The 25,287-nt window shown below is 46.2% G+C and overlaps 1 protein-coding gene across 1 annotated transcript; it reads left to right on the top strand.

The window, feature by feature from the left end:
• Positions 1 to 3,210: 3,210 nt before the first annotated feature.
• LOC311316229 (solute carrier family 25 member 36-A-like) lies at positions 3,211 to 23,978 on the top strand. The gene is made up of 7 exons (XM_084447049.1): positions 3,211 to 3,521; positions 5,804 to 5,968; positions 11,687 to 11,764; positions 13,480 to 13,580; positions 19,233 to 19,299; positions 19,410 to 19,702; positions 19,971 to 23,978. Exons 1-7 carry the CDS (start codon positions 3,478 to 3,480, stop codon positions 20,162 to 20,164), a joined length of 942 nt encoding a protein of 313 aa, XP_084303175.1. The 5' UTR covers positions 3,211 to 3,477; the 3' UTR covers positions 20,165 to 23,978.
• Positions 23,979 to 25,287: the final 1,309 nt, after the last annotated feature.

Below are 25,287 nucleotides of genomic sequence, written 5' to 3'. Positions count from 1 at the left end.
CTCTCTCTCTCTCTCTCTCTCTCTCTCTCTCTCTCTCGAGTAAGTAAGTAAGTAAGTAAGTAAGTAAGTGATGGAATCTAATAAGTTACAAAATATGTTTTTGGCGGGGGGATGACTGCATGGGTCCCTTCTTGTGGCCCCAGAAAGTTTTCCCATTTTCCCCCCTCATGCCTGCCCTCAGATAATAACATTTAAATCAGAATCTAGTAACAGTCTTATCTGTCGCATATACTATCCTAAGTGTCACATTAACTTATTCGTTTTACTTTTTGATGTTGATGTTATTGATTATGCTTGTAAAGCCATATCCCAGGTAGGTTTCACTGTATTTTCGGGCTTCTGTTTTCTGCTTTTTTGCTGGTCAGCTCAATAAATAACCTCATATTAAACAAACAAACAAATAAATAAATAAATGACTACATTTGAATTTTGAATTACTCCCACAACCTTATTTCATATCAGACGACCCCATGTGGAGTCACAACCCTAAGTTTGAGAATCACTGTTCTAGAGTGTCATTGTTCTACAGTGGAAGTGTTCGAGGGAGAGTTATTGTGTAGTGTGTCAGTGTTGTGTAGTGTGTCAGTGTTGTAGAGTGTGTCAGTGTTGTGTAGTGTGTCAGTGTTGTGTAGTGTGCCAGTGTTGTAGAGTGTGTCAGTGTTGTGTAGTGTGTCAGGGTTGTGTAGTGTGTCAGTGTTGTGGAGTGTGTCAGTGTTGTGTAGTGTGTCAGTGTTGTGCAGTGTGTCAGTGCTGTGCAGTGTGTCAGTGTTGTGGAGTTTTTCAGTGCCGTGGAGTGTGTTGTAGAGCAGGGCTTCTCAACCTTTTGTAACTTAAGGCCCACTTTTGATTGTTAAAAAATTCAGAGGACCACCTTCCCAAATACATGCAAAAATAAATAACATGAGTAATGACTGAAGTTTGCGTCCGAGGGAACGTTCCCTAGCTACATTAGCTGAACACATTTGTCTCAACACCAGGAGGTGGTGATATTCAAATGTAGCTGGTCATTGAAATTCTGCATTTTAACTTGACGTTTTTTATTTATACTTATGTGAATTATTGAGTACATTTAGATATAAAAATAACTATAATAACTAAAATAACTTTGTACTGTAAATTACCTTACTTTATTTTTTCTAACCATTTGGCAGTAGGCTACCACTGCCTCCGCGGCCCACTTGATGGCGCTCTGCGGAGCGCCGGTGGGCGGCAGCACTGGTTGAGAATGGCTGTTGTAGAGTGTGTAGAGAGTTCATGCACAGCTGCTGACTGTACCTCTTTGTGGTCATACAGCACAGGTCCACATACAGCCAGACATACCAAATGTTCTTACGTGCCCACTGAGTTAAGGAGAGAGGGTTACAGTATACAGTATAACTACCATAATACAATCCACTTCGCTCTCAATCTTGTCGTAATCCTGTTTTCGCTGGCTTGTGATGCTCAGAGGACATAACCAGACCCATCCTGATACCCATCCTGGGACCTCATGATTCTATTTCATTAATTTACTGTACGATCTTATCCTCACGGAAAGGTAACTTGCAGAACACTTTGAGACCAGGTTTCCAGCTGTGTGCTCACCGGAACACTGGACTTGGATGAAGCAGGGCAAAATTTAAGATTTAAGATTTAAACTGGCAATCCTAGATTTTAGTCTCAGGCTTCCCAGGGGTCACAATCTTACTAAATGTGCTACTCTCCCATAAAGGGTTGTGGGAGAACCCATTGACTATAGAATGTTGGGAGAACCATTTGAAAAACCCTTTAAGAAGAACCATGAATGGTTCCAGGTTGAAACAGAGGGTTCTTGCACAGAGATAACCAAAGAACCCTTTTGGGACCCATTGTTCTTAGTGTGTATTCAGAGCACCTCTAGATGCCCAAGACGCAGGAGAGACCAGTAGCAGGATGGTTATAAATAACCTCAACCTTTGTAAATGGTAAATGGACTGCATTTACTGTATATAGCACTTTATCCAAAACTTCAACATGTCATCAGGAGGAGCCGGGATTTGAACCGCCAATCCTGCAATCATTGAACGATCTGCTGTATCTCCTGAGCCACAGCCGCCTCCCCATGTTTCACAGATGTCACTGCATTACTTGTCAGTATAGCAATTACACCCTCACTTTGCCCACACTGGGTTCTAAACCGGGTCCTCTGACTTATGAACACACATGACCACCTCTCATAAATACTGCTACCAGCTATGCCACCAAAACGCTAGCAATTTGATGGTGCAGGTGGGCGGTATTTATACTGAGGAGTAAGTAACCAATTCAGCTCTGGTACACTCACCCCCCTAAACTGGGCATCCGGGCCATGGCACCACTGTCACAGCTGTCACTGCGTCGCTCGTCAGTAGGCCTATACAGTATAGCTGACACCATCACTTTGCCCACACTGGGTTCTAACCCAGGTCCTCTAACTTATAAACACATGTGATCACCTCTCATAAATACCACTACCAGCTACACCACCAAAAAGCTAGCAATTCAATGGCGCGGGTGGACGGTAGGCCATTTTAGCCTACTGAGGAGTGAGTCTAACCAATTAAACTTTGTTACATATGCACATGACTTTAAGCTCCGAATTACCAAGAGATGTATTCATTCTGCTCAGTTATTCAATCACACAATCAGATTTATCCTTAATGGCTGTTACAAACCTCAGCTGTCATCAGCTGACCTGGGCAGTTACACTCATCGACCTCCTCTCCTCCTTGAGCTTACTGTACTCCCCTCCCCCCACAAAGGTACCCATCGAAAGATAGGTTAGTATAATACAATTAATGGGTTCACCAATCTCAACCATTATAAGTCTGCAATCATATGGCATTATACTGTAGGCAGCCAAGTTCTCTTGGACTGACTGAGTAGGTAGGCTAGCCTACATGCTCTTGACCAGGCTTGCACATAGGCAACCATAACGTATATAAATTCATCAATATAACAGGTTATCATTATTTGTCCAAACTAGGGTTAGTCAACAGGCCCCCTAGGTTTTAAATTTTCCCAGGTCCCCTAGTTGAGTGGACACGGCAGTGCTGCTTCGTTCTTCAGATCATGCGAACGGTGCGTGATTGGGCGGAGACCGTTGATGTAGACAGGCGAACTGGCCAATAAGAGCCTCTGTTTTCTAGGCTGGGGTTGTGCCTTTAATACTACGACCGATTCCGCCTGGCACTCACTGCAGCTGCTAGCGGATGGGAAAGCGACTGTAAATACGTCTTCGTTGAAGGGGCCTGTGTCGATTGAGGGGCTTGTGGCTCGCGAGTGATTCAGCGGTATCGCTACGACGACAACCTCCTGCATCACGTGAAACATCGTTTTAACGGGATCCAGAATCGTCGACGTCGCCGCCGGTATCCAAAAACGCACATCGTGTTCAGGAGGGCCGACCGTCAACATCTGTACCAACCGACTGCCCCCCTGCCGCAGTCCGAGGAGTGGTGGTGCGGAGAATGCTAGATAATGGGACAGCAAAGGGACACCATGGTTCATTTATTTGCCGGAGGGTGAGTATGTAATTTGCTTGGAATAGCAACACATACGATTGCAATGCACATAGCTAATATAGAAGGTTTGCCCCGTGTCAAATAACGTCAAATGTTATGTCAGGGGTTCGTTTTCCCTGTCGCGCGTGCTGCTTCTGTATCCTGCACGAGCCGAGACCCATGAAATCGAATCGTGCAGTCCTTTTACAGACCAAGCCAACCAGCCAGATAGAAAGACTAGCGGTAACTCGTTTTGTTGACTTGCAACCATTCATACCCCCCCCCCCCCCCCGATAACAGCACACCTCGTCTTAGGCTATAGACAAATTCTTCACATGTGTGGCGCAGGAATCTATATACCTGGACAGGTGTCATGCCAAAACCCCGAGACCGAGAAAAACAGAATCGTAATCTGTAGTTATGTCGCATGTCAATATTGAACTTGACTTTTTCGCTTTAACATTCAGCAAAATGAAATGAAGCTACTACGATATATTTTACGATTGCGCTTTCTTTTCCTATAGTAAAAATACTTTTGACATCAATTTGAACCCATATCGGAGCATCCGAGGAGCATATGAACACAGCAATAGACTTTCCAACAGTAGCCTACACACATACGCACGCACACACACACACACACACAGACACACACACACACACACACACACACACACACACACACACACACACACACACACACACACACAGGCAGCCTATCCCCTGAATCTAGGCCAAAGGTCATCCCTGACTCGATGTCAGGCTGCCCCTTGAAAGGCAGCAGGAAATAGTCTCAAGTAAGTACCTACTAAGTAACCTATCAATCAATCAATCAATCAAAGCTTTTCTAAGTAACCTATAACAGAACAAGGCACGATATGACAATATGACCGTCTGCATCCATGATATATCTAAAATTGTCAAAGGCTGAATAATCAAAATACAAACATAATTATGGTATTATCCGGAAGGTCAATGAAGTTGTGAGTGAGAGAGTTGAGAGAGTGTTTCACGAATGCAGCAATACACTGACAGTAGTCTACACACAGGCAGCAGCAGCCTAGCCCCCTGAAACTGGGCCAAAGGTCATTCTTGACTCACGTGGGTCGGTCATTTGAAAGACAGCGTAAATATAGTCAGGGAGAGCAGGGGGTGTAGCAATGGCCTCTTTGACACCGACACACACACACACACACACACACATACACACATATACTCCATGCATCCCACTACAAGCACTCTAAAACTTGACCCACAGAGAGCTAGCAGGTGTTAGTGGGCCGTTCTGACAGCGAGTCTCATTGATCATAGCTAGCTGTGCCATTGTGGCTGGTGTTGAGTGGCAGACCTTGTTTAAATACCATCTCTCAGGTGTAATAGTAACCCACTTTAGTAGCCAAGGCATACCTCTTTAGCAGCCAGACATAGCCTACATGTCTATTGTAGCCTACATAACCTACATAACCCACATGGTATACCATGGGCTACCATAGCCCAACATAGCCTGCCGTAGCCTGCCATATAGTCTACCTTAGGCTACCATAGCCTGCCATAGTCTAACATAGCCTGCCATATAGTCTACCTTAGGCTACCATAGACTAACATAGCCTAACATAGCCTGCCATAGTTTACCCATAACCTACATAGTCCACCGTAGACTAACTTAGCCGACCATAGCCTGTCATAGCCTATAAGACATCAGTACCAAGATTTATCTGTTGTTTACACGTGGCTACTTACAGTCATGACTCATGCAAGTCCAGGTCACTAGGTGATGGTTATCCAGTTTAACTGATATCAATCTGACTGTGCCAATGATCACGTGTGAGACGGGGTCACACGGGGTCACACGTGAGTCTGCACATCCTGACCCAGATACAGTCTGGTCTCAGAGGAGAGTGGCGTGTACAGTAGTTTATACAATACATCAGTACAGCATCTTTGTAGTTCAAGAGTCCTCAGAAATAGTAGCTGCTGGCCTACTTCTCATCCACATCAGAGTGTTTGACTCTGGTCTCTTGTTCTAAGTTGTCATTGAAACCTTATTGGACTTGATTTAATCAGCATTCTTTCATTAGACCCAATTTTGGAATGGGGGGGTTGCTTTGAGTTTTTAAATGGTCTTGGTTTTTATTGTGTATGAATGACCTGCTTTTTCGACAATGACAGACATCTCTTGCACCGCCATCTCTGTCCCTCTCTCTCTCTACCTCTCCCACCTCTCTCCCTATTGATGTAGATCATTGTGGTTTTAATGTTTCTATTGTCGAATAAAGAAACTAAAACTAAACTCCCTCTCCCAGATGCGGGGGAACGGTCGGGGCTATTCTGACGTGCCCTCTGGAGGTGGTGAAGACCAGGCTACAGTCCTCCTCCGTCACCTTCTACATCTCTGAGGTGCAGCTCAGCACGGTCAACGGTGCGGGAGTGGCTCGCATGGCCCCGCCCGGGCCCCTACACTGTCTCAAGTAAGTACCCTATGACAGAACAGGACAGGACATCGTGTGATAACATGACTGCCGGCATCCACAACGCTATAACTAAATTTAAATGATCAAAGGCAGAATAATGAAAACACAAACATAATGACGGTGTTATCAGGAAGGTTTTAGAGATTAGAGTTTCGCCACGTCCCTCTGTAAAGGTCACTGATTGGCCTTCTCCCCCTGGGGTTAGTGTTATCAGCCAGTGTCTTTATTGCCTGTAGTACAGCTTAGTAGAGCCTATTTACCGATCTCTACTGTTCCCTTTTCTGATTAAATGACAACCTGATGACTCACTTCCTGTCTGGACGAAATATGCATGAGTGTGTGTGTGTGTGTGTGTGTGTGTGACTCTACCGCTAAATCAGCTGTGCTACAGTGCATTGTTCTGACCAGGAAGGCTTTGGAATTCCGTATGTATTCCCCCACTTCTTTCATGTCCTGTCACTCGTTAAGCGCATTGTGTTGCCTCTGTGTTGAAAGGGTTAGGCTATAAATAAGCTATACAGAAGCTATAGGCTATAAATAAAGTTTGATTTGATTTGACATTTTATTTTTAAATACTTTTTGTATACTTTCTACTATTATTTATTCATAAAGTAATTAAATGCCTGGCGTTTAGGCTATTTGCTTCAATTTCTCGTGTCCGTTTACTAATTGAAGAGTGACGGGAAAGACTAGGGTAGGGTATCCATTCTTCATGTTCAGCAACCGCATTATGTAACGACGGTACATAAAGTCTAGCCTATGACAAATAAGGACAGGCCTTTTGGTACAGTATGTCGCCCTGCTGTTGTGCTCTGACCGACTGGCTATGTTTGACTATGAGAGAGTAGCCAACGGTAATCAGAGACCAGATCAGAGAAAACGCCCCCCTTTCTTATCTGACATTTAGCACAGCTTTAGTTCTCTTGGGTTTGTGTCTAGTACTTTGATCTCTTATCTACCACATACCTATTGAAATAGGCTATTCAAATTGACAAATGGAAATACACATTTGGCATGGATGCTTTATGTTGCCTTTTTCTGCACTTGACTTTGCTCTACAATGGATAGACATCACAATGGCCCTCATTAGGTGGGCTAGCCCAGCTTGTGATATTCCCACTATTTCTTTCTTTATTATTCTCCTCATTTTTTGGCCCTTAACTACTTCTTCATACTTTGTGCTAGAAACGTAATTCAAACTTCAAAATGTTCATGATGTTTAGCTGTTTCCCGACTCTATTCAGATTTTGTATATTTTTTTAATAGTTTATTAGTAATTTAACTTTTAATAGTATTTTTTGTACCATTGATATTGCTGGTAGAATGTTCAGTAACGGGATGTTTTTAGAGTGGTGGCAGCTGTTGCTTTAAAAATATTCACACATTTTGTAAACTACTGGCACTCCTACAGTTTTAACAGCTCATACACATATTATACATCGAAATGTTCACACTGTGCTGTTTCATACAAATGCAATTATCTAAGCTGTGTGATTTATAGTTTTCTAGGCATGACGATTTGTTCGACAAAGTAGATTGGGTGTGTGTGTTTGGGTTGTTGTTCAGATGATGGTGGTGAGGTCAGGGTGATGGTGCTTGGTTAGTTCTGGAGGTGGACACGCTGTTCTCTGCAGGTATGTCTGTCATGTGCACAGAGGACTGCTCTCCCTGCTGTGGCCATGTTTATCCAGAGAGGAATCATGTGGTTCCTGGTACAGCGTGTTGCCCTCCGCAGGGATGGATCCTGTCTCTGTGGTGGTCATCGGAAAGGCTCCACCAGACAGACTGTGCAGAGAGGAGCCTGGGAGATATCCCTGCAGGCTCCAGCCTGGACTGGAGGTTCTGATGGACCTCTGCCCAGCCACACTGGGCCTGGTTCCTGACTTGTGTCTCGTTACTGGACCTGGTTGTTCTAGTCTGCAGTTCTGGGTCCAACTCCGTGTCCTTGAAAAGCTGAAACTCTACACCACTAGAGAGGGAGGGAGAGAGAGGGAGGGAGAGAGAGAGAGAGAGGGAGAGAGAGAGGGAGGGAGAGAGAGAAAGGGAGAGAGAGAAAGGGAGAGAGAGAAAGGGAGAGAGAGAGGGAGAGAGGCAGGGACAGGCGGGGACAGCGGGGAAGAAAACCAAGAAAACTGGGTCAACAGTGAAGGAGAGAGATGCAGGCCAGATCCAGAGTAGAGGCTTCTTGTAGGAGTCTACAGAGCCTTAATTGGGCCAACTCTGTGGCCTGACATTTAACTTGGGCCAGCTCTGTACCCGGGTGTCTTCTCATTATAGTTATACTGCGGCCTTTACTACGAAGCGGCATTATGGGGTTGGCATGATACCTTCAAGTTTAACCCTGGGTTGTCAGTGTTATAACCGTGGTTCACTTTTTACCGTGCTATATCACCATGGTGACTTATGTAGTTATGTTCTAGATTACAGATCAAAACATATGAAGCACTTCCTGGTGACCAATCAGTTCACTTGGAAAAATTGCATCACTGTTCTTTTAGGAAGATGTCTTAGAGTGACAAAGCCCCCTTTTGATTTCGCTGACGAGCATATCATATGAAAGATACTGATAGTCAGCGGAATGCTTGTGTTTGTCAGCTGCTTGAGACATATTTCGCCAGTGAAGTCATCATGCGTTTACAGTCCTGCAGGCTGCAGTTTTATTGCCGACAGGCAGTTTCATGTTGGCTGTGGATGATGCGGAGAACCAAGCAAAAAATGTCTTTATTATTGTTGATGTATCAACCTACTCATTCTCCCTTTCCTAGGAACAAAGAGAAATACCTTTTATGTTGTAGATTGACAGGAAAGGTGGGAGAGAGAGTGGGAGGACATGCAGCACATGGCCCGGGTCAGATTCGAACCCGGACTGCTGCAATAAGCACCAGCCTTTAAGTGGAACTCGCCTCAACCCGATGAGCCACCGGCGCGCCCCCTACTGTGCGTTCACGATGGGGCAGTGATAAGCCTAAATACGCATTCACACAGTCTGCAATATTTTGCCATCTTTCCTGTGTTGCTTTTTGCATGGGTTATATCTGTATTGTTCATATTTCTATAATAATGTACTTTGCTCCTCTTGTGTAAAATATGCTCAAGTGGACAGATCTATATTGGTCATGTGTGCTTGCCGTCCACGGTCTGTTTGCCTTTTGTCAACGTTTGCGATGGTTTGTGGTCATGTCGTACAAACACACCCCTTTTACCGTGAACACGCTCATAGCTAGATTGGGAATATCCGGTCTGAGTTAATGAGTTGGTAACCACCGGTGTGACCAGTGATTGCGGTTGTTTGGCTTAGTCAAGCGAGCTAACTAAAAGTTATCTTGGATATGTCTAACTTGCTTCGTAGTATAGGCCTCTGGCGGCGTCTAATCTGGGCCATCTCTGAGTCCTTGAAGGGCCTCATTTATAAACGTTGCGTAAGTACAAAAGCGTGCGTAACCCATGCTGAGCAACTTTCTACGCAACTTTCGGTATTTATAAAAAACAAGCTGAGCGATAAGTTGGCGGAAGGTGTGCGTAACTCTACGCACACGTCGACCCTCCTTTAACTACGATAAGCACGTTTCTGGAGAGAGGGGAAAACGCGACTCCGATGGCAGAGAGATGAAACTCGGGAAAGTCTGCGAAACACATGACATATTGAATAATAAATACATCGGTCGCTGCAAGAAACCCTCCAATGTGTCACACAGTTTAAACGGAATCAATCGCCACCGTAGCCTAATCACGAAATAATGTCGGCATTGCTTTGGATGTGTCTGTGAATTTACCCATTTGTGTCATAATATAATGTTATGTTGTAGGCCTATTCATTTATAGGCTATCCCGAGAAGTATCACGGGCAGTAGCCTATGAATAAAAGCCACATTACGTTGATAACACAACACGACACGAGCCTATAGCTTATCATAGTAATGATTCCGTATGTCGTTAGCCTACAACTATAAGGCCTATACCGCACCAAACAAATGTTGCATTCGGCGTTGAAGTATATTTATTCAGTTAATCATTTATTTAGTTAATTATTCGTATGTTTAATTATCCACCTATTCATTCGTTAATGTATTTATGTATTTATAGCCTATATTTGATTAGGCTTTTATGTAAACCCGAATGACCACTGAGGCAAGCCGCAATTACAATGATGTTGAGCGGTGAATGGAAATGTCCTGGCAACTGTAGGCTACATTAGGTTATATTGTACATCATCATATATCCTCATATTGTCTTATGATTGTCATGTAGCAGGCATACGAGGAATGTGGGCCTAAAAACGCATGTCATCCCAATGCTCACATGCCGCTTTGGTAGAATTAGCTGTGCGCAAAACAGCGCATAGGTGATGCGTCTCCAAGTTGTAAGAACACAAGGGAGCAAGTTAGATTATTAATATGAATGACGAATCGTCATGTGTGTAGCTATAATTACGCTTTATAGAATCACATGAAACTCATCCATGGACCCCATATATTTACAAGACCTCGATACAGGCACTGATATAGCTGGATTATAGTAGGCCATGACGCACGGGGCCTTGGATATGCCGGTACTTGGCACAGATGTTCTAATATGTGCTTGGCTATCCCGCAACATCCATTAGAACACGCAGCTTCTATATGCCTACAGAATGTTTTGAGAAAGTATGTGAAATGCATGATATCCCGGAAAATACACAAATTGGCTGCTGCAAAGAACCCTCAGATCTGTCGTACAGTTAAATTGGGGATACTTGCCTTAAGTAGTCACTATAGGCCTACATGTTTGCATTGTTATGGATGTCATTGTAAATTGACCCGTTTATACATTGATAAGTTAGGCATTTTATTCATGGGCCACCCTGTGAAGCATTAGATTACGTGCAATATAGATCCAAACCCCATTACCCATGCAACAACACTATAGGCTTATAATGATTATCAGTTTGGATATAAGCAGCCACCTATATAAGGCCTACCGCACTAAACGAATGCCAATATAGCCTGCATGATAGATAATTCATTATCTAACAGACCACTCAGGCCTAACAGGTGCTCTTATCAGTCGTGCACATGTGAAATCATCGTTCCGAAAAGATACTTTTGCGGCGTCTCTACCTCGTTGACCAATACCTCCACCTCGCATCGGTAAAATGTATCTTTCTCTTTCTGCCTTTTGCACTCGGCTCCATTGTCGTTGCATATGTATTAGGGGCGTATCACTGACCATTTATAGGCAATTGTGGGCGTTAATTGGGGTGTGATCAGAACGCGCGTTCACGTGCGCCAAGTTAAGTGTTGATTGTGATTTATAAAGGGCAGCTGGCGTAGGCATGCCTGAGTGAACATGGGTTGTGATACGCAGCGTTTTATAAATCGGAGATTTTTTGTGCGTATATTTTAGTAATCACTTAGCTAAGCTAACTTAGTTACGTGGATTCTACGCAATGTTTATAAATGAGGCCGGTGTTTAACCCGGGCCATCTTGTATGTGCCAGGAGTCAGGCTAGAGCTGTAGTTAGAACAGGCCTGATGTCCCAGAGCCTGGTACCAGTTACTAGCTCTACAAAGAGGACGAGAAGACCTGGGCTGTGATGCTAGATGTGTCAACCATTTGTATATTTCTGTAATGTTATAACCATGTTAAATTAAACTCTGTCTCTTCTCTCTCTGCCCCCCCTCCTCCTCCACCCCCCTCTCTCTCTGTCTCTCTCTATCTGTCTCACCCCCACCCCAGGATGATTCTGGAGAGAGAGGGACCTCGTTCGCTCTTCAGAGGGCTGGGACCCAACCTGGTGGGAGTGGCTCCATCTAGGTACGCCCTAACTTCCTGCACTGTACCATGACTGTTTGTTGTGGTTCTCTCTCTCTCTTTCTCTCTCTCTTGCTCTCTCTCTTTTCTCTTTCATCTGTTTCTCTGCCCTTATTGCCTTTTCCTCTCTTACTTTAACCCAGCTCCAGGGCCACAGAGTCCTAGCTAGCCTGTTTTAGCTGCAGGGTCTCTCTCTACCGTATGTCTCTCCCTCAGCTCCTGGGCTGGGAGCTGCAGCATATCCTAGCAGACAGGAGGAGTCGTAACATCCCAGCTGTGCTCTTGTCAGTGGAGAGGTTCTGACAGCGTGTGTGTTCCTGTGGTGCTGGAGGCTGCTGATGCTGCTTAGGAGGGTTTGGTGGGCAGGCCAATCAGCTTCTCATCTGCACTAATGCACACACGCGCACGCACACACACACACACACACACACACACACACACACACACACACACACACACACACACACACACACACACACACACACGGCTTATGTCATCATCACAGAGACCCAGCCTTTACATAACAGAAACACAGACACTGGGAGGCAATGCTCATGCTCAGACACTCTCCAGAAGACACACCCAATTTGGCACATGCGCACACACACACACACACACACATACACACACAAATCAAATCAAACGTTATTTGTATAGCTCATTTCATACACAGAGGCAACAAAATGTGCTTTACAGAGACCAATGAGGGAGTGGGTATTGGTCCCACCCCTACATATTCCAGAGGAATATAAAAAAAAACAGTTTCACCCGAGGGCCAGAAAAGTGAGCTGTAAAAATTCTTCCCTGACCTCTCAACGAGACTAGCAAGCAAGCTCCTGGAAAATGTTTGTCTATTGGCTAAGAACATTTACAGAGCAGTAAACATGGGCTAAATACTTCATAAGGGAGACATGACTTATAGTAGAGTGCACAAATAGTTACAGAGAAGTTGCCTACATGGTAGGCCATTATGTATTAGCTATCCCTGTAGTCTCTAATATGATATTTAAGTGAATCATATAACAAAGCACAGTAAGCACTTAGCAGAACAGGCTCATAGAGAATGCCGCAAAGCAGAGGTGGGGAGACAGAATGCAGAGAGCCAAGGATAAAAAAGGGGAGGGGTTGGCTGGATGGGGACAGCTGACGACAGAGTGGGAAGGAGCTAGTCACGAGGGGGCAGGGGGCCTGTAATAGATAAATTCAAATGAGTGTATTCTCTGCTCAAGACTTTGTCATAGGCCTGTCTTATAAAGTGAGTGACCCCATTATCCCCAGGCCTAAACAATGCTTTATGGCAGGAGACCTCACCAGGGGTCCATTCCTCCCAACTATCTTTGATCTCTGTATATGTTCACTTCGCTGTTGACCCTCTGACCTAGCCTACTCACTGATAATTGCCTAGTGAAGTATTTGCATATGCAGGTATAATCACACCCACGCTGTTTATATAATGCTCTGTTTTCATGACAATCCTTGCTCTTGGTTGATGTTCCTTTCTCTTTGAGCCCGACTTTGCAAACTCGTAAACTATTTGGAATAAAATTAACCAGCTTGGACTTGCAAAGATGAACCGTGGCATTCTCGACTACTCTTTTTATTAATTATTAGAATAAATCTATAACAGGCCTTCCCAGGAGCCATTAGGTGGAACACCTCACAGAGCTGTATGTATCTGTCTGGTGTATCTGACATCCTGCCCCCTCCTGTCTCCTCAGAGCGATCTACTTTGCTGCGTACTCCTCGGCCAAGGAGCAGCTGAACGCCATATTAGAGCCAGACTCCACACAGGTGCACATGGTGTCGGCTGGACTAGCAGGTAACACACTGTACTACTACCCCTCTGCTGTGTGTGTTTGTGTGTGTGTGTGTGTGCCTGTGTCTGCGTGTGTGTTTAATCTACCTGTCAATCTATATACACTGGGGGCTCTTCCTACACTCACCTTTGGTTAGAGACAGTTGATGGGAACATGCTGTAGCTTTTCTGTCAGGGGAGGGATGGAGGGATGGGGGGGTTGGGGAGGATGGGGGTGAGGCCCCGAGGGTGAGGCCCGAGGGGAGGAGTGGTGGTTCTGCTCCATCAGAACAGAGCAGCCTGATGTGAAAGCCCAGCTGTTGACCCAGGCCATGCTAAGGTTACATGCTACCCTATGGGTCAGAGCTAACTCTGGTAGATGCTAGCTAACTGAGTTAGAGCTAGCTCTGTAAGATGCTAGTTAACTGAGTGTTATTGCTAGCTGTTAGATGCTAGCTAACTGTGTTAGAGCTAGCTCTTTTAGATGCTAGCTAACCGTTATTGCTAGCTCTGTTAGATGCTAGCTAACTGTGTGTTAGAGCTAACTCTCTTACCCTTCCTCTGTGGTTGTTATATAATAGCAGCAACAGATGGTTTGTCTTAAAGCACAGCTGAAGACTTTCAGGATCAAACTAGTCTCAGAACTGTTGTACCATTCTGTCTGTAGTATCAGCAGGTCACATTAGTGTATCACACAGGTCACACAGTATCTTGTACAGTCACTTTCAGTTTAAACTAGACATTAAAATGATATTAAATCTTGATAAACATTGTATGATAGTTGTCTAATCATGTAAGTAAAGACAGACATCTTGGAGAGCAGGTCTCACAGTCAGCTAGCTCTGTGGCTGTTTGAACCACCGAGACGTGTTCTCCTGAGAGTTTGACTGAGCCACACAGCTGCCGCTGTCTGTACATCCACCTTCCCAGTAATCCAGTCAGTCAGTCAGTCAGTCAGTCAGTCAGTCAGTCAGTCAGTCAGTCAGTCAGTCAGTCAGTCAGTCAGTCAGTCAGTCAGTCAGTCAGTCAGCCAGTCAGTCAGTCAGTCAGTCAGTCAGTCAGTCAGCCAGTCAGCCAGCCAGCCAGCCAGCCAGCCAGCCAGCCAGCCAGCCAGCCAGCCAAACAGCCCGCCAGACAGCCCGCCAGACAGACTGACAGACCGACAGACAGAGACCTCCCCCTCCTCCAGCACCTCCATTCACTAACCCACCCCTGGCTGGCTGGCTGTCCCAGAACCAGACACACAAGATCCTCAAAGTCTGGGCTGTGCTTTCCCTCCCCTGGTCTCCATACGATGCTCCCAGTGCTGAACTGTTCTGGTGCTATGAACACTGTCCTAGGCCCTCTCCGTCAGGAGGTATGTGTGTGTGTGTGTGTGTGTCTGTATTTGTGCTAGCGCTGCACAATTATAAGAAAAAGTAATAATTGCGATTATTTTGCCTGATATTGTAATCGTGATTATTATCAAGTGCGATTAACTGTGGTGCCACTTGCATAAAAACAAGGTGATTGGAGGTTCTGCAACAGTCGTTCTACACTTGCACAGTATCTGTGCTTCGAGGTCCACTGATGGCGTTTTGCAATAAAGTCAGCATTTAGTAGAATAAAGAAATTCCGCTCTCTGTCTTCTTCACTGGGAGTTAAAGATACATTTATTGATAACAACATTTCGGTCATCTGACCTTCATCATCTTTGCTAATATAAATAAATGCTTAATCAGCATTAAAATCTCAGAATTACCCTTATCGCGAATGACCGGACGTAGGTTTCGGTCTTATGAATTGTGGGACCCAACATTTACAGTAGGGTCATTTTAGCCATTTTAGCGTTTTTTACATTGTTATATTGTGCTTGTGGGGATAAAAGGATGTGTGATATAATAACTTTAGCACTGTAGCTATCCAGTAACTATAACCTAGCTAGCATAGCCTACCTAAGTAGTAGCTACAGTTCTGTAGCCCAATCATCACGGGTACTTTTGCGATTAGTATATCGCAGAGGCCAAAATCACGTCCGATTAATACGTGATTAATTGTGCAGCTCTAGTGTGTGCGTGTGCTGCGCATGTGCGTGTGTGTCGGCGCATCAGAGGTGTGTGTGTTTTTGTGTGTGTGTAGTGTACAGCCCCAGGGTGTCTAACCTGTAGGGGGAGGAACCCCAGTCCGCTGGCCAGTCGATTGGGCGACCCCGGCAGGTGGGCGGACACCTCAGGTAGCCCCTCCCACCTCCTCTCACCACTGGTATGATAATGGTCAATTTATTTACATTATGGTAGTGGTTATGATGATGCTATGTTGCTCACAGCTAGTGATAGTCAAGGGACATTTAAAGAAGGAAGCGTGGAGAACACGGGGGTCTTCTAGAACCACTGCTGCACTGGGAACCAGAGTTCCATAGAAGTGGCTCCCATGGGCTATAACAACACTAGTCACATGACGTCTGTGACGCTTCCTTCTTAAAGCGTTCCCTGGTATTAATGCTGGTGTGTAGCTGTTTAGTGTCTCATAATGATGACCTGATACTGTATTATAACTGTACGGTCCTTATACACTGCCCCCCCTCTCCCCCTGCACTGTGACCTGTAAATGAACAGCTCGTGCTCTAAACCCAACATGCATGGTGACCGTCGGCACTCAGGCAGACAGGACACGATACCGCAAACCTCGTCATCCGTGTCCCGGAGAGTCACCCTGACCTCACCAACAGGGATCTGAGGGGCGGGGCAAGGCGGGGCAGCTGACCGGCTGATTATGCCGTTGTCTCCATCCAGAGGTTCATAGCGGAGGGGTCAGCAGGTCGGGGGGGGAGCGGGGCAGGTCGGGGCAGGACTATCAGAGCACCAGTTCTGCCCTGCATGTAGCCCTTCTCAGTCCTGTTGTCGCATGCTCGCTCATGCCAGACAACAGTCCTTTCACCCTCCATTCACTTCGCCGTCAAAATAAATAGGTGTCGGCCTATTTAGGAGAGGCGCTCATATTTACAAGTGTCAGATAAACAATTTATTTTTCCGAGGTAGTCTTCTTCTGTGGTGGTGGCGGTGTTTTGAAGCTTCAAAGAGACCGCCACCACCACAGAAGAAGACTACCTCGGAAAAATAAATTCACTCGGACAGAACGCGTCTGAATAAGTTATTTAATGGTAGCGCCGAGGCTTCAAAACCCAGCATTTGGTTGCTTAAGTTTCATGTTTATCTGACACTTGTAAATATGAGCGCCTTTCCTAAATAGGCCGACACCTATTTATTTTGATGGCGAAGTGAATGGAGGGTGAAAGGACTGTTGTCTGGCATGAGCGAGCATGTGACAACAGGACTGAAAGGGCTACCCTGCATGGTGACCTGAGGCTGTGTCCAGGCCTCATCAGAAAGGCATTTCTAACGCCTCTAAGCGTCTCCCTGAAATAGTTTGTTGCTGGGTTACCATGTATAACTATGAGTTATAGGATATATTGATGTATAAATAGTAAAGGTAAATGGACTGCACTTATATAGCGCTTTTATGTGCTTTACAGTGGCCTCTCATTCACACACACATTCACACACCAATGGCAGCCAGCTGCCAGGAAAAATAAATGTTGATGATAATTCTGCAAATAAAAGCAAGGATTGTTAATGTTGATGGTTCTCAGTGGCAGGCAGGTACTGTAGAAAATAGCCAGCGTGGCCTTGAGCAGGGATACTTGAGATGAACCCCAGCTACACTGCCACGCGTCTCTGTGCTTAGTAACCTAGCAACTAGCTATTTCAGGAATGTCAGAACTGACGCTGACACGCGCAAAATGCCATTCCGTGCCATTCCGATGACGGCCGGATGCATTATGGCATGACTGCTCTCTAACCCCACATAACACACACGGGACCTGATCGGGGGACTATAGATAGATAGTCTTTACCATAGCTGGGTGAGGGGGGCTGTATGTTTCACCCAGTTACCCAGAATGGAAAGGATATGGTTACCTATCACTTCTACAGCAGACTGCAGCTGCTGCTGACCTCTCACCCACATACTCTGATACCCTGGTACACAGACACAGATGGACAGACATTAACAGACAAGGACAGACGCTGGAAATATTATATTAGATATTCGTCAGTCGTTTAATTGTGTGACTCACAGCGGAACGTGGCCAGTGAACACTGGTGTTTTAACTATAAGTAGTTACTACTACTCCTTTGAAGTACTGGTAGTTGGTAGACGGTAACTAATTAGCAAGTCTTAAGTCACTGGGTCCAGTCATCCTATGATTTATCAGCAATGGAATAGCAGCTCTCTAGCCTTCACAGTTCTGCACAGTCACTCTCCTCCCCGAGGAGAGAGGAGGGAGGGAGGGAGGGGAGGAGAGGAGGGAGGAGGGAGGGGAGGAGGGTGGTGCTCCAGCTGTTGGTTTTCAGCACGGTATAAAAATATAGGTCGAACCCCTGCAGGTAGGAAACTCGAGCAGGGATATGTTTACTTTACATACATAACAGTACTGTACATAAGAGCTGGCACACATAACGTCACACGTCTCCGCCTCCTTTTCTCTCTCCCTTTCTCTCTCTCTCTCTCACCTGTAGGCTGTCTCTGCCGACTGACCTATATACAGTAGAGCCATACAGTTCACATCACAGGACCATCTCCCACGCCGGTCTCTCTCTGCTGGTCTCACTCCCTGCAGCCACCCACAGTCTTTGATGCAACATGATATCCTATTATAAAGCAATGTTGTGAACAAACTCTCCGCCATCTTGGCTCTCATAATAGAATAACTCTAACCCTCGTAGTTCAGATACCCATAAAGAAAGAAGACCATGACCTACCCATACTACTCACCACCGTGCCCCTAACTAGTAGCAGTGGGGTGTTGCTCGGACATTAAAGGGTTAATCCTGGATGAGGATCAGTCTCTGTCGGATTTCAACATTCCTTAGAGGAACGGACCATCCACAGATAGAACACCTTTAATACGGTCATACTAATCCCTGTCTGAGGCTGGGCCAATCAGAGCCTCCTGTCTCCTCGGCCCCCGCCACGCCTCCTCCCGGGTCCGACGGCTGTCTCTCAGGGAGACACAACATGTTTACACGCCAGATACAACACACAAACACACGCATATCTCCGTGTCGATGAGATGGCGTGATGACGGCTGATGTGAGCCGGGTTGCGTAACCCCGGGACCGGTCAGTGGCCGGTCCGTTCAGTGGCGCAGTCAGTCAGGCCAGGTTCAGATACAATGGCGCCGACGGGTTTTACCTGTTTTTGAATTAAACTATCGGTGATAAACGCCTTTTTGGAACGTCAACAGTTTTTCAAACTGGCATTTTTCATGATTCAACGTGTCAGGTCTTATGGGAAGACTCAGATGAGATGGACGCTCTAGAACTAGAGTACATAGAGAAAAAACAGTTTGGTATCTCTGAGTTCTGTGGAGCCCATCAGCAGGACTCACTCACAGCCCAGAGAGCTAATTGGACCTTTTATGTCACTCGTCTCATTTCATTTCTGTCCTGAATGAGATGAGTTTGTAGAGTTAGTAAACGGTATCTACCCGAACCCTGTACGGTTAGCAGCCTGAGCTGGCTGAAGCTGTTTCTACTGCTGACACAGCCCTCTGCTACTGGTAGACCTGTAGCCTGTGTCCTAAATGCTGTGTCACTTCCTACTTCCTGTCTGACCCTCTGAACTCTTATTTCCCAGGGTTCACAGCCATCACGGCCACCAATCCCATCTGGCTGATCAAGACCCGCCTGCAACTGGACGCCAGGTAAGCTCCTACCTCCGCCCCCCCCCTCCCCCCTCCTCTCCCTACCTCTTCCCTGCTCCTCCTCCCCCTGCTGGACACTCTCTCACCTGACCCCCCTTCCCCTCCTCCAGGAGCCGCGGCGAGCGCCGTATGAACGCTGTGGAGTGCGTGAGGCGGGTGTACCAGTCAGACGGCGTGCGTGGGTTCTACCGGGGCATGTCCGCCTCCTATGCCGGCATCTCGGAGACCGTCATCCACTTCGTCATCTACGAGAGCATCAAGCGCCGCCTGCAAGAGAACAAGGCTCAGGCTGCCGTGCTGGACGACGAGGACGAGAACACGAAGGACGCCTCCGACTTCATGGGGATGATGCTAGCGGCCGCTACCTCGAAGACATGCGCCACCTCCATAGCCTACCCACACGGTATGAGGCGCACACACACACACACACACACACACCTGACTCTCACACACACACACACATACGCACCTGAATCACACACACACACACCTGACTCACACACACCTAACCCTAACCCTAACCCCACCCATACTCCTGTACCTGTCTGTATAATGCTTGTCTGTTTCTAACTGGTTCTCACTAGTTCTAACTGGCTCTGTCTGTTTCTAACTGGTTCTGACTAGTTCTAACTGGCTCTGACTGGTTCTAACTGGTTCTGCTCTGTCCCCAGAGGTGATCCGTACGCGGCTTCGTGAGGAGGGCAGTAAGTACCGGTCGTTTTTCCAGACGCTGCTGACCGTCCCGAGGGAGGAGGGCTACCGGGCGCTGTACCGAGGTCTGACCACACACCTGGTCAGACAGATACCCAACACCGCCATCATGATGTCCACCTACGAGCTGGTCGTCTACCTGCTCCGCCGCTAGCCATGGACACACACTTCCTGTCTGGAGGGGAGGCGGGACAGGAAGTGGCCGAAGGACTGAAGTCTAGTGGGCCCTGACTAGAGAAGCTCCCTCTCCTAGATCACCTCCACCACCACCACCCTGCCCTGCTTGCTAGTCCCTCCAGGGGGCGCTAGTCTGGGAGGAGGAGGAAGAGAGGGATCGTTTTCTACAGTGCTTCCTGTTAAACAGGACATGTCTCTGGAGAGAACAAGACCGAAAAAAGCAATGGCCTTAAAAAAAAGAGTCGGAGAGAGTGACTAGTCTGTGTCTGTGAGAAAGACCAGTCTTGACAATCTGAGGGCGGAGCCTGGAAGCAGCCAGGATCATCAGCTCTAGTGTGAACCGATAAATATCACCACAGCAGCACAGAGGAACCATGGCGACCACAGCAGCCTCAGCTGCTCCTAGCACCTCTGCACTGGGACGTCTCCGTTGCCTTGGTAACCCGAGCCTGGACGGGGGACGGTGTGGTTGGACAATGAGTTGTTATAAACAGGCTTCCTGCGGTCATGGAATTCCTGGCAAGGAATTAACTGAATGTTTTGTGGAGAGAAAAAAACAAACACAATTTTGGGCTATTTAAAATATGTTCAGAATAATCCCAAAACGTGAAAAAGCAAAAATCCAGGCACTCAGGATGGATTAGATAAAGTAGTAAAAAGCCTTTATTTCATTGGGCTATATTAACATTAAAAACACCAACATGTTTCGGCATGAAGCCTTTCTCGAGGTGTGCTGGCATCCTGAGTGCCTGGATGTTTCCTCTTTCAGGTCTACATTCCCCTCCGTGAGCACCGGTGGTTCGAGGGACACCAGCAGCGCTCCAGTCACCGTTCTCTTTTCAGTAATCCCAAAACATGTCTAACGTTATGCGAAATGTGTTCCTTGTCATTTCAAATCTAGTGCTGCGCTGCACAGGCTGCTTGACCGTTGAAAAGCTTAGCCAATAACAATGCAAGATTAGTGACAGTATGGGTACGATAACGAGGCTCTGACTCCTGTGCTCTATATGTCCTGTGATCGGGGGTGTAGCAAAGATGTGGCATGGTGTATGGAATGGACTTAAGTGAACTATATGTGCAAACACAAAGGCATTCCACTCCAAATTCCATGCTACAGTTTTGCTACAGTACACTGCCTGTCTTAAGGCATAACACACTGGAGTAAGAGACTCATTATATAGGCCTTACTGTATCTATACTACCTAAATAAAGTCATGGAAATGGGGTCAAATATTATGGAAAGGTTATGGAAAAGTTTTGAAAGTTAATTGGTAGAAATGTGTGTGAAGGAAACCCTGTATAAAGAAGGCACCTTCCTGTCACCTTCCTGTCACCTTCCTGTCACAGTGCTCACGGTCAGACGGGTCATTCAGGATGGCCGGCCAAGAGAACAGCGAAGCCTCAGATCACTGTCCTCACAGACAGCTCTTCTGCTCAGCTGGTGCCTGACAGGCCTACTCACTGGTGCCTGACAGTTCCACTCACACACACACACACAGACAGACAGACAGGCTGGCAGGCAGACAGACAGACAGACGGTCTTTAGCTCAGTGAAGTTATATGTAGGTTTAGTTGTGTTAAACCTGACTATCATTTCAATATTTTTTAACAGTCGGCTCCGAATATCACACTATTTGCCGAAGACCTCTAGTGGTGTGATGAGGTACTGCAGGTAGAGCATGTGGTCTCTGAGTGCACTAGACTACTGCCTGGCTGGCTGGGGTACATAATCACAGGACCTGGGGAGGGGTCTTTATTCGGCCACACAGTGAGCGGCGACACAATCCACACATGCAATTTTCGAGGGTCGCCGGTGGAAATTGTTCCCTGGGTTTCTCCCATCCAAGCCGTCCTCCAGGGGCAGCCAGGAGCAGTGGGCAGCCATCGTTCATGGCGCCCGGGGACCAAGTCCGAGTGCTCAGTCCAGGTCTTGATCAGGAACCGGACTGAAGAGCATCTGTTCTCCTGCATGTTTTTCATGCTGTGTTCTTTGAGAGGACACCCTCGTGAACACGGGGAGAACATGCAAACTCGGCACAGAAAGGCCCGGAGACCTTCTGGCTGTGAGGCAACAGTATTAGGTACAGTACTAGGTTCAGTGTTTTGCTCAAGGAAATGCCGGGATCGAACCGGGGACCTTGTGATCCCCAGCCAGCCGCTCTGCCTCCTGAGCTACCTGCTCTACACACATCACACACCTACTGGTGAGCTGCAGGCACTTACACATCTACTGGTGAAACCAACACCACTTCTTGAAGATGGCGCCGACACCCCCCCCCTTCCTCTCTCATCTTTCCCTAACAGAAGCTTCCAACTGACATTTATTTTTGTGGCCTGTTTGGGCTTGTGTTTAGGATTTCCTGCTGTGGATATTTTCATCCTGTATTATATAGAGTAGTATTACTGTGTATGCAAAATGGTATTTTGCTTAACGATTCTAATTGCAGATATTGTACAGTTGAGAGTTCTTTAATAATGTTGAGGATGTTTATATGTGTGTATATGCTCAGTGGCCACTTTATTAGGTACACCTATCTAGTGCTATAATACATGGACATAAATACCATGTATAGCGTTTTATTTTCCTGGGTGGGTCCCTGGATTACTATGCTGTAGTTTGCGGTTGTGAATGATCATCAGTTGTCATTTGAAGACAGCGTTTCTGTACAAGTTGCTTAAAACTGTTGCAACATGTACTGTTTTTTTTATACATGTTTATTTTGTGTTACATCATGTGAGCCTTGTTGCTGAAAGATGGCATTTCATTTTATGGAATTCACTCATAAAAGTATTCTAGATTTCCCAGTTTGATCATCTCATCAATATCATGCTTGCTCTGTTTTTCTCCGTATCAGCTGTAGTATTCTGTCAGGGCTGCAGTCCAGACTGACTGATATCAGGACGAGTCATCAGTACCCTCTGTTCTGAATAATTGGAGCCAGATCCAAAACATGTCCAAAACAGGCCCAGAAGAGGTCCAGAACATATCCAAAGCAGGTTCAGAAAAGGTCCAGAACTAGGTTCCTATCAGTACCAGGAGCCATCCTGGGCCGTCAGACTCGGTAGTGAAATCTGTGGGATCAGCTGTGTACTCTACCCCCTGCTGTTAACCAGGACAGTCTGTTCACTTCCTCACCAACTCAGCTGAATTTTGTTGTACTATTGAACTGTAGTACTCAACACAGATAGATGACCAAGCGTTTGTCTAGCGCAGCTACTTAGCCCAGCAGTCAGGGTGGTGGCTGACTTCTAACTGGTAATCAATAGTGTCTCCCCGTAGCTGAACTATAATGATCAAGATCTGCAACCTCAGTCACAGTATATGTTTACACTGCTACTGTGTAAGGTAAATGATCTCTGGTCATCATCCTAGAATAGGAAACTGCTCAACATACAGGTGATTCTTAAGGTCTGTGATCTAATCAATACAAGGCCTTCGCTGTGGTTTGATCATTATTGAGTGCATTTAGCTGCTCATTGGTATCTGCAGGGGCGTCCCATGCTTCTGCCTGAAAAATATTCTGTTTCTCAAGTGCTGGGTAACTGACTGAGACAACTGGGCCTTTCAAACGCGATGAAACAGACAACTGGCCGGTGAGATGGAAACTGCCATCTGGATTTAGTTCTGTTGATATGAGAACTACAGACAGTATGTGAAATATGATGGCGTTAGAACTGGACTCATTCCGTCCCTCTTGTCTGGTTTAAGCCAAATGAAAATGTGGCCTGTATTGTCAACAATGTGTCATTTGTCATATCATCCATTTTTATTTTGTCAATAAAAAGATGGCAACTCATATTTCTTGGCATGGGATTTTTCTTGATGTTTCTATGAATACTTCTAGATACTAGCTGCCGTAGGGTCACACTTGAACAGAGAGAATAATGTTTGCCAACTGCTCTGAGGAGAGAATGATTGGCTGTAACCTCCCATCCCAGGACTGCACTCCACCAGGGCCCTGAGGCAGGCAAGAAAGATTGTTTCCGACCCCTCCCACACTGGTCAACCACTCCCCTCTGGCAGGGGACCAAAACCTCTAGGCACAAAAACAGTTTCTTCCTGACTGCAGCTGACCTCATCAACAAGGCCCAGGACCACCTCTGACACTGCCTGGATGGATGGATGGATAGATAGTGTATTTTATTTTGTTACTTTGTTATTGTATTTTGCTCTGTCCTGTCTTGTTATGCACTATGCTACACTATGTCTATTGCACCAACAGACCTAGACAAATTCCTCGTAGCTGCAGGCCTCCTTGCCCCCCTAAAACAAATCGGAATCTGGACTGGGTAGATGACTCCTAACCTTCAATTAAACGCTTGCTCGATACCTTGCAGTAAGCTGAACCTACCAGTAGATGTCAGTAGAGGCACTGAAATGCTCGAGGAGCTTCATGCTCGCTGAAGCGCTCTACTGGAGGTTAGGACTCAAAGTAGAAGTTACTGAAGTGCTCTACTGGACGTTTGGACTCAGGTTATAGGCTATCTTCTCTACCACCCACCCCCTAGAATCCAGAACTATTGATTTCCAATATTTTGTCTCCACCAGAAAGCTGTTTTTAAGTTTTTGCGCTGATATGAAGTGGAGTTTGGACCTTGAGACGTATTCCATGTGTTAGGGTTATGCCCAATGCAGGGCCACGGGATTATGGAGGCCATTAGGCTAATTAATTCACACTATACTACAATGTCCTAGTAGGGCTACCCCTACTTGACCAGGTATAGAGAGAATTGAGAACATGACAATAATTACAAACTTTGGGCCTATAATAGGAGTGTATAAGTAGCACTTTAGGCCTGTGGCAATGTGTTATTCATCCAAATCTGTCTCAAATTCACCATCAATACAGGATATGAACCTGACTGGCGCTAGGACAGAGAAAAATAACTTTAGTAGGTACACACGTTTTATAAGCCCGGATATACCGGTCAAGTTCTTCTCGTGGGCGCCTGGACACTCGTTTCGATCACATAGGGACAGTTGCGTACCCCGGTGTTAAAAACGAGTAGACCTAGCCTTGACTCCTGTTTCATGGTTGATTCCACCAATCAGCGCGCGTCCTGCTGAGCGCACGGGCTCCTATCGTCTTTACTGCGCGA

Source organism: Borostomias antarcticus, assembly GCF_949987555.1.
Source record: "Borostomias antarcticus genome assembly, chromosome: 12".
In the NCBI taxonomy this organism is placed as follows: Eukaryota; Metazoa; Chordata; class Actinopteri; order Stomiiformes; family Stomiidae; genus Borostomias; species Borostomias antarcticus.
The sequence above is the reverse complement of the archived record's forward strand: the minus strand, read 5'-3'. Positions and strand labels throughout refer to the sequence as shown.

Excerpts from the sequence above, each read along its gene's own strand:
- LOC311316229 (XM_084447049.1), top strand. The coding sequence starts at position 3,478 with ATGGGACAGCAAAGGGACACCATGGTTCATTTATTTGCCGGAGG. Across the intron at positions 5,969-11,686 it reads GGGCCCCTACACTGTCTCAA|GATGATTCTGGAGAGAGAGG; the intron begins GTAAGTACCCTA and ends CCCCCACCCCAG. Across the intron at positions 11,765-13,479 it reads GTGGGAGTGGCTCCATCTAG|AGCGATCTACTTTGCTGCGT; the intron begins GTACGCCCTAAC and ends CTGTCTCCTCAG.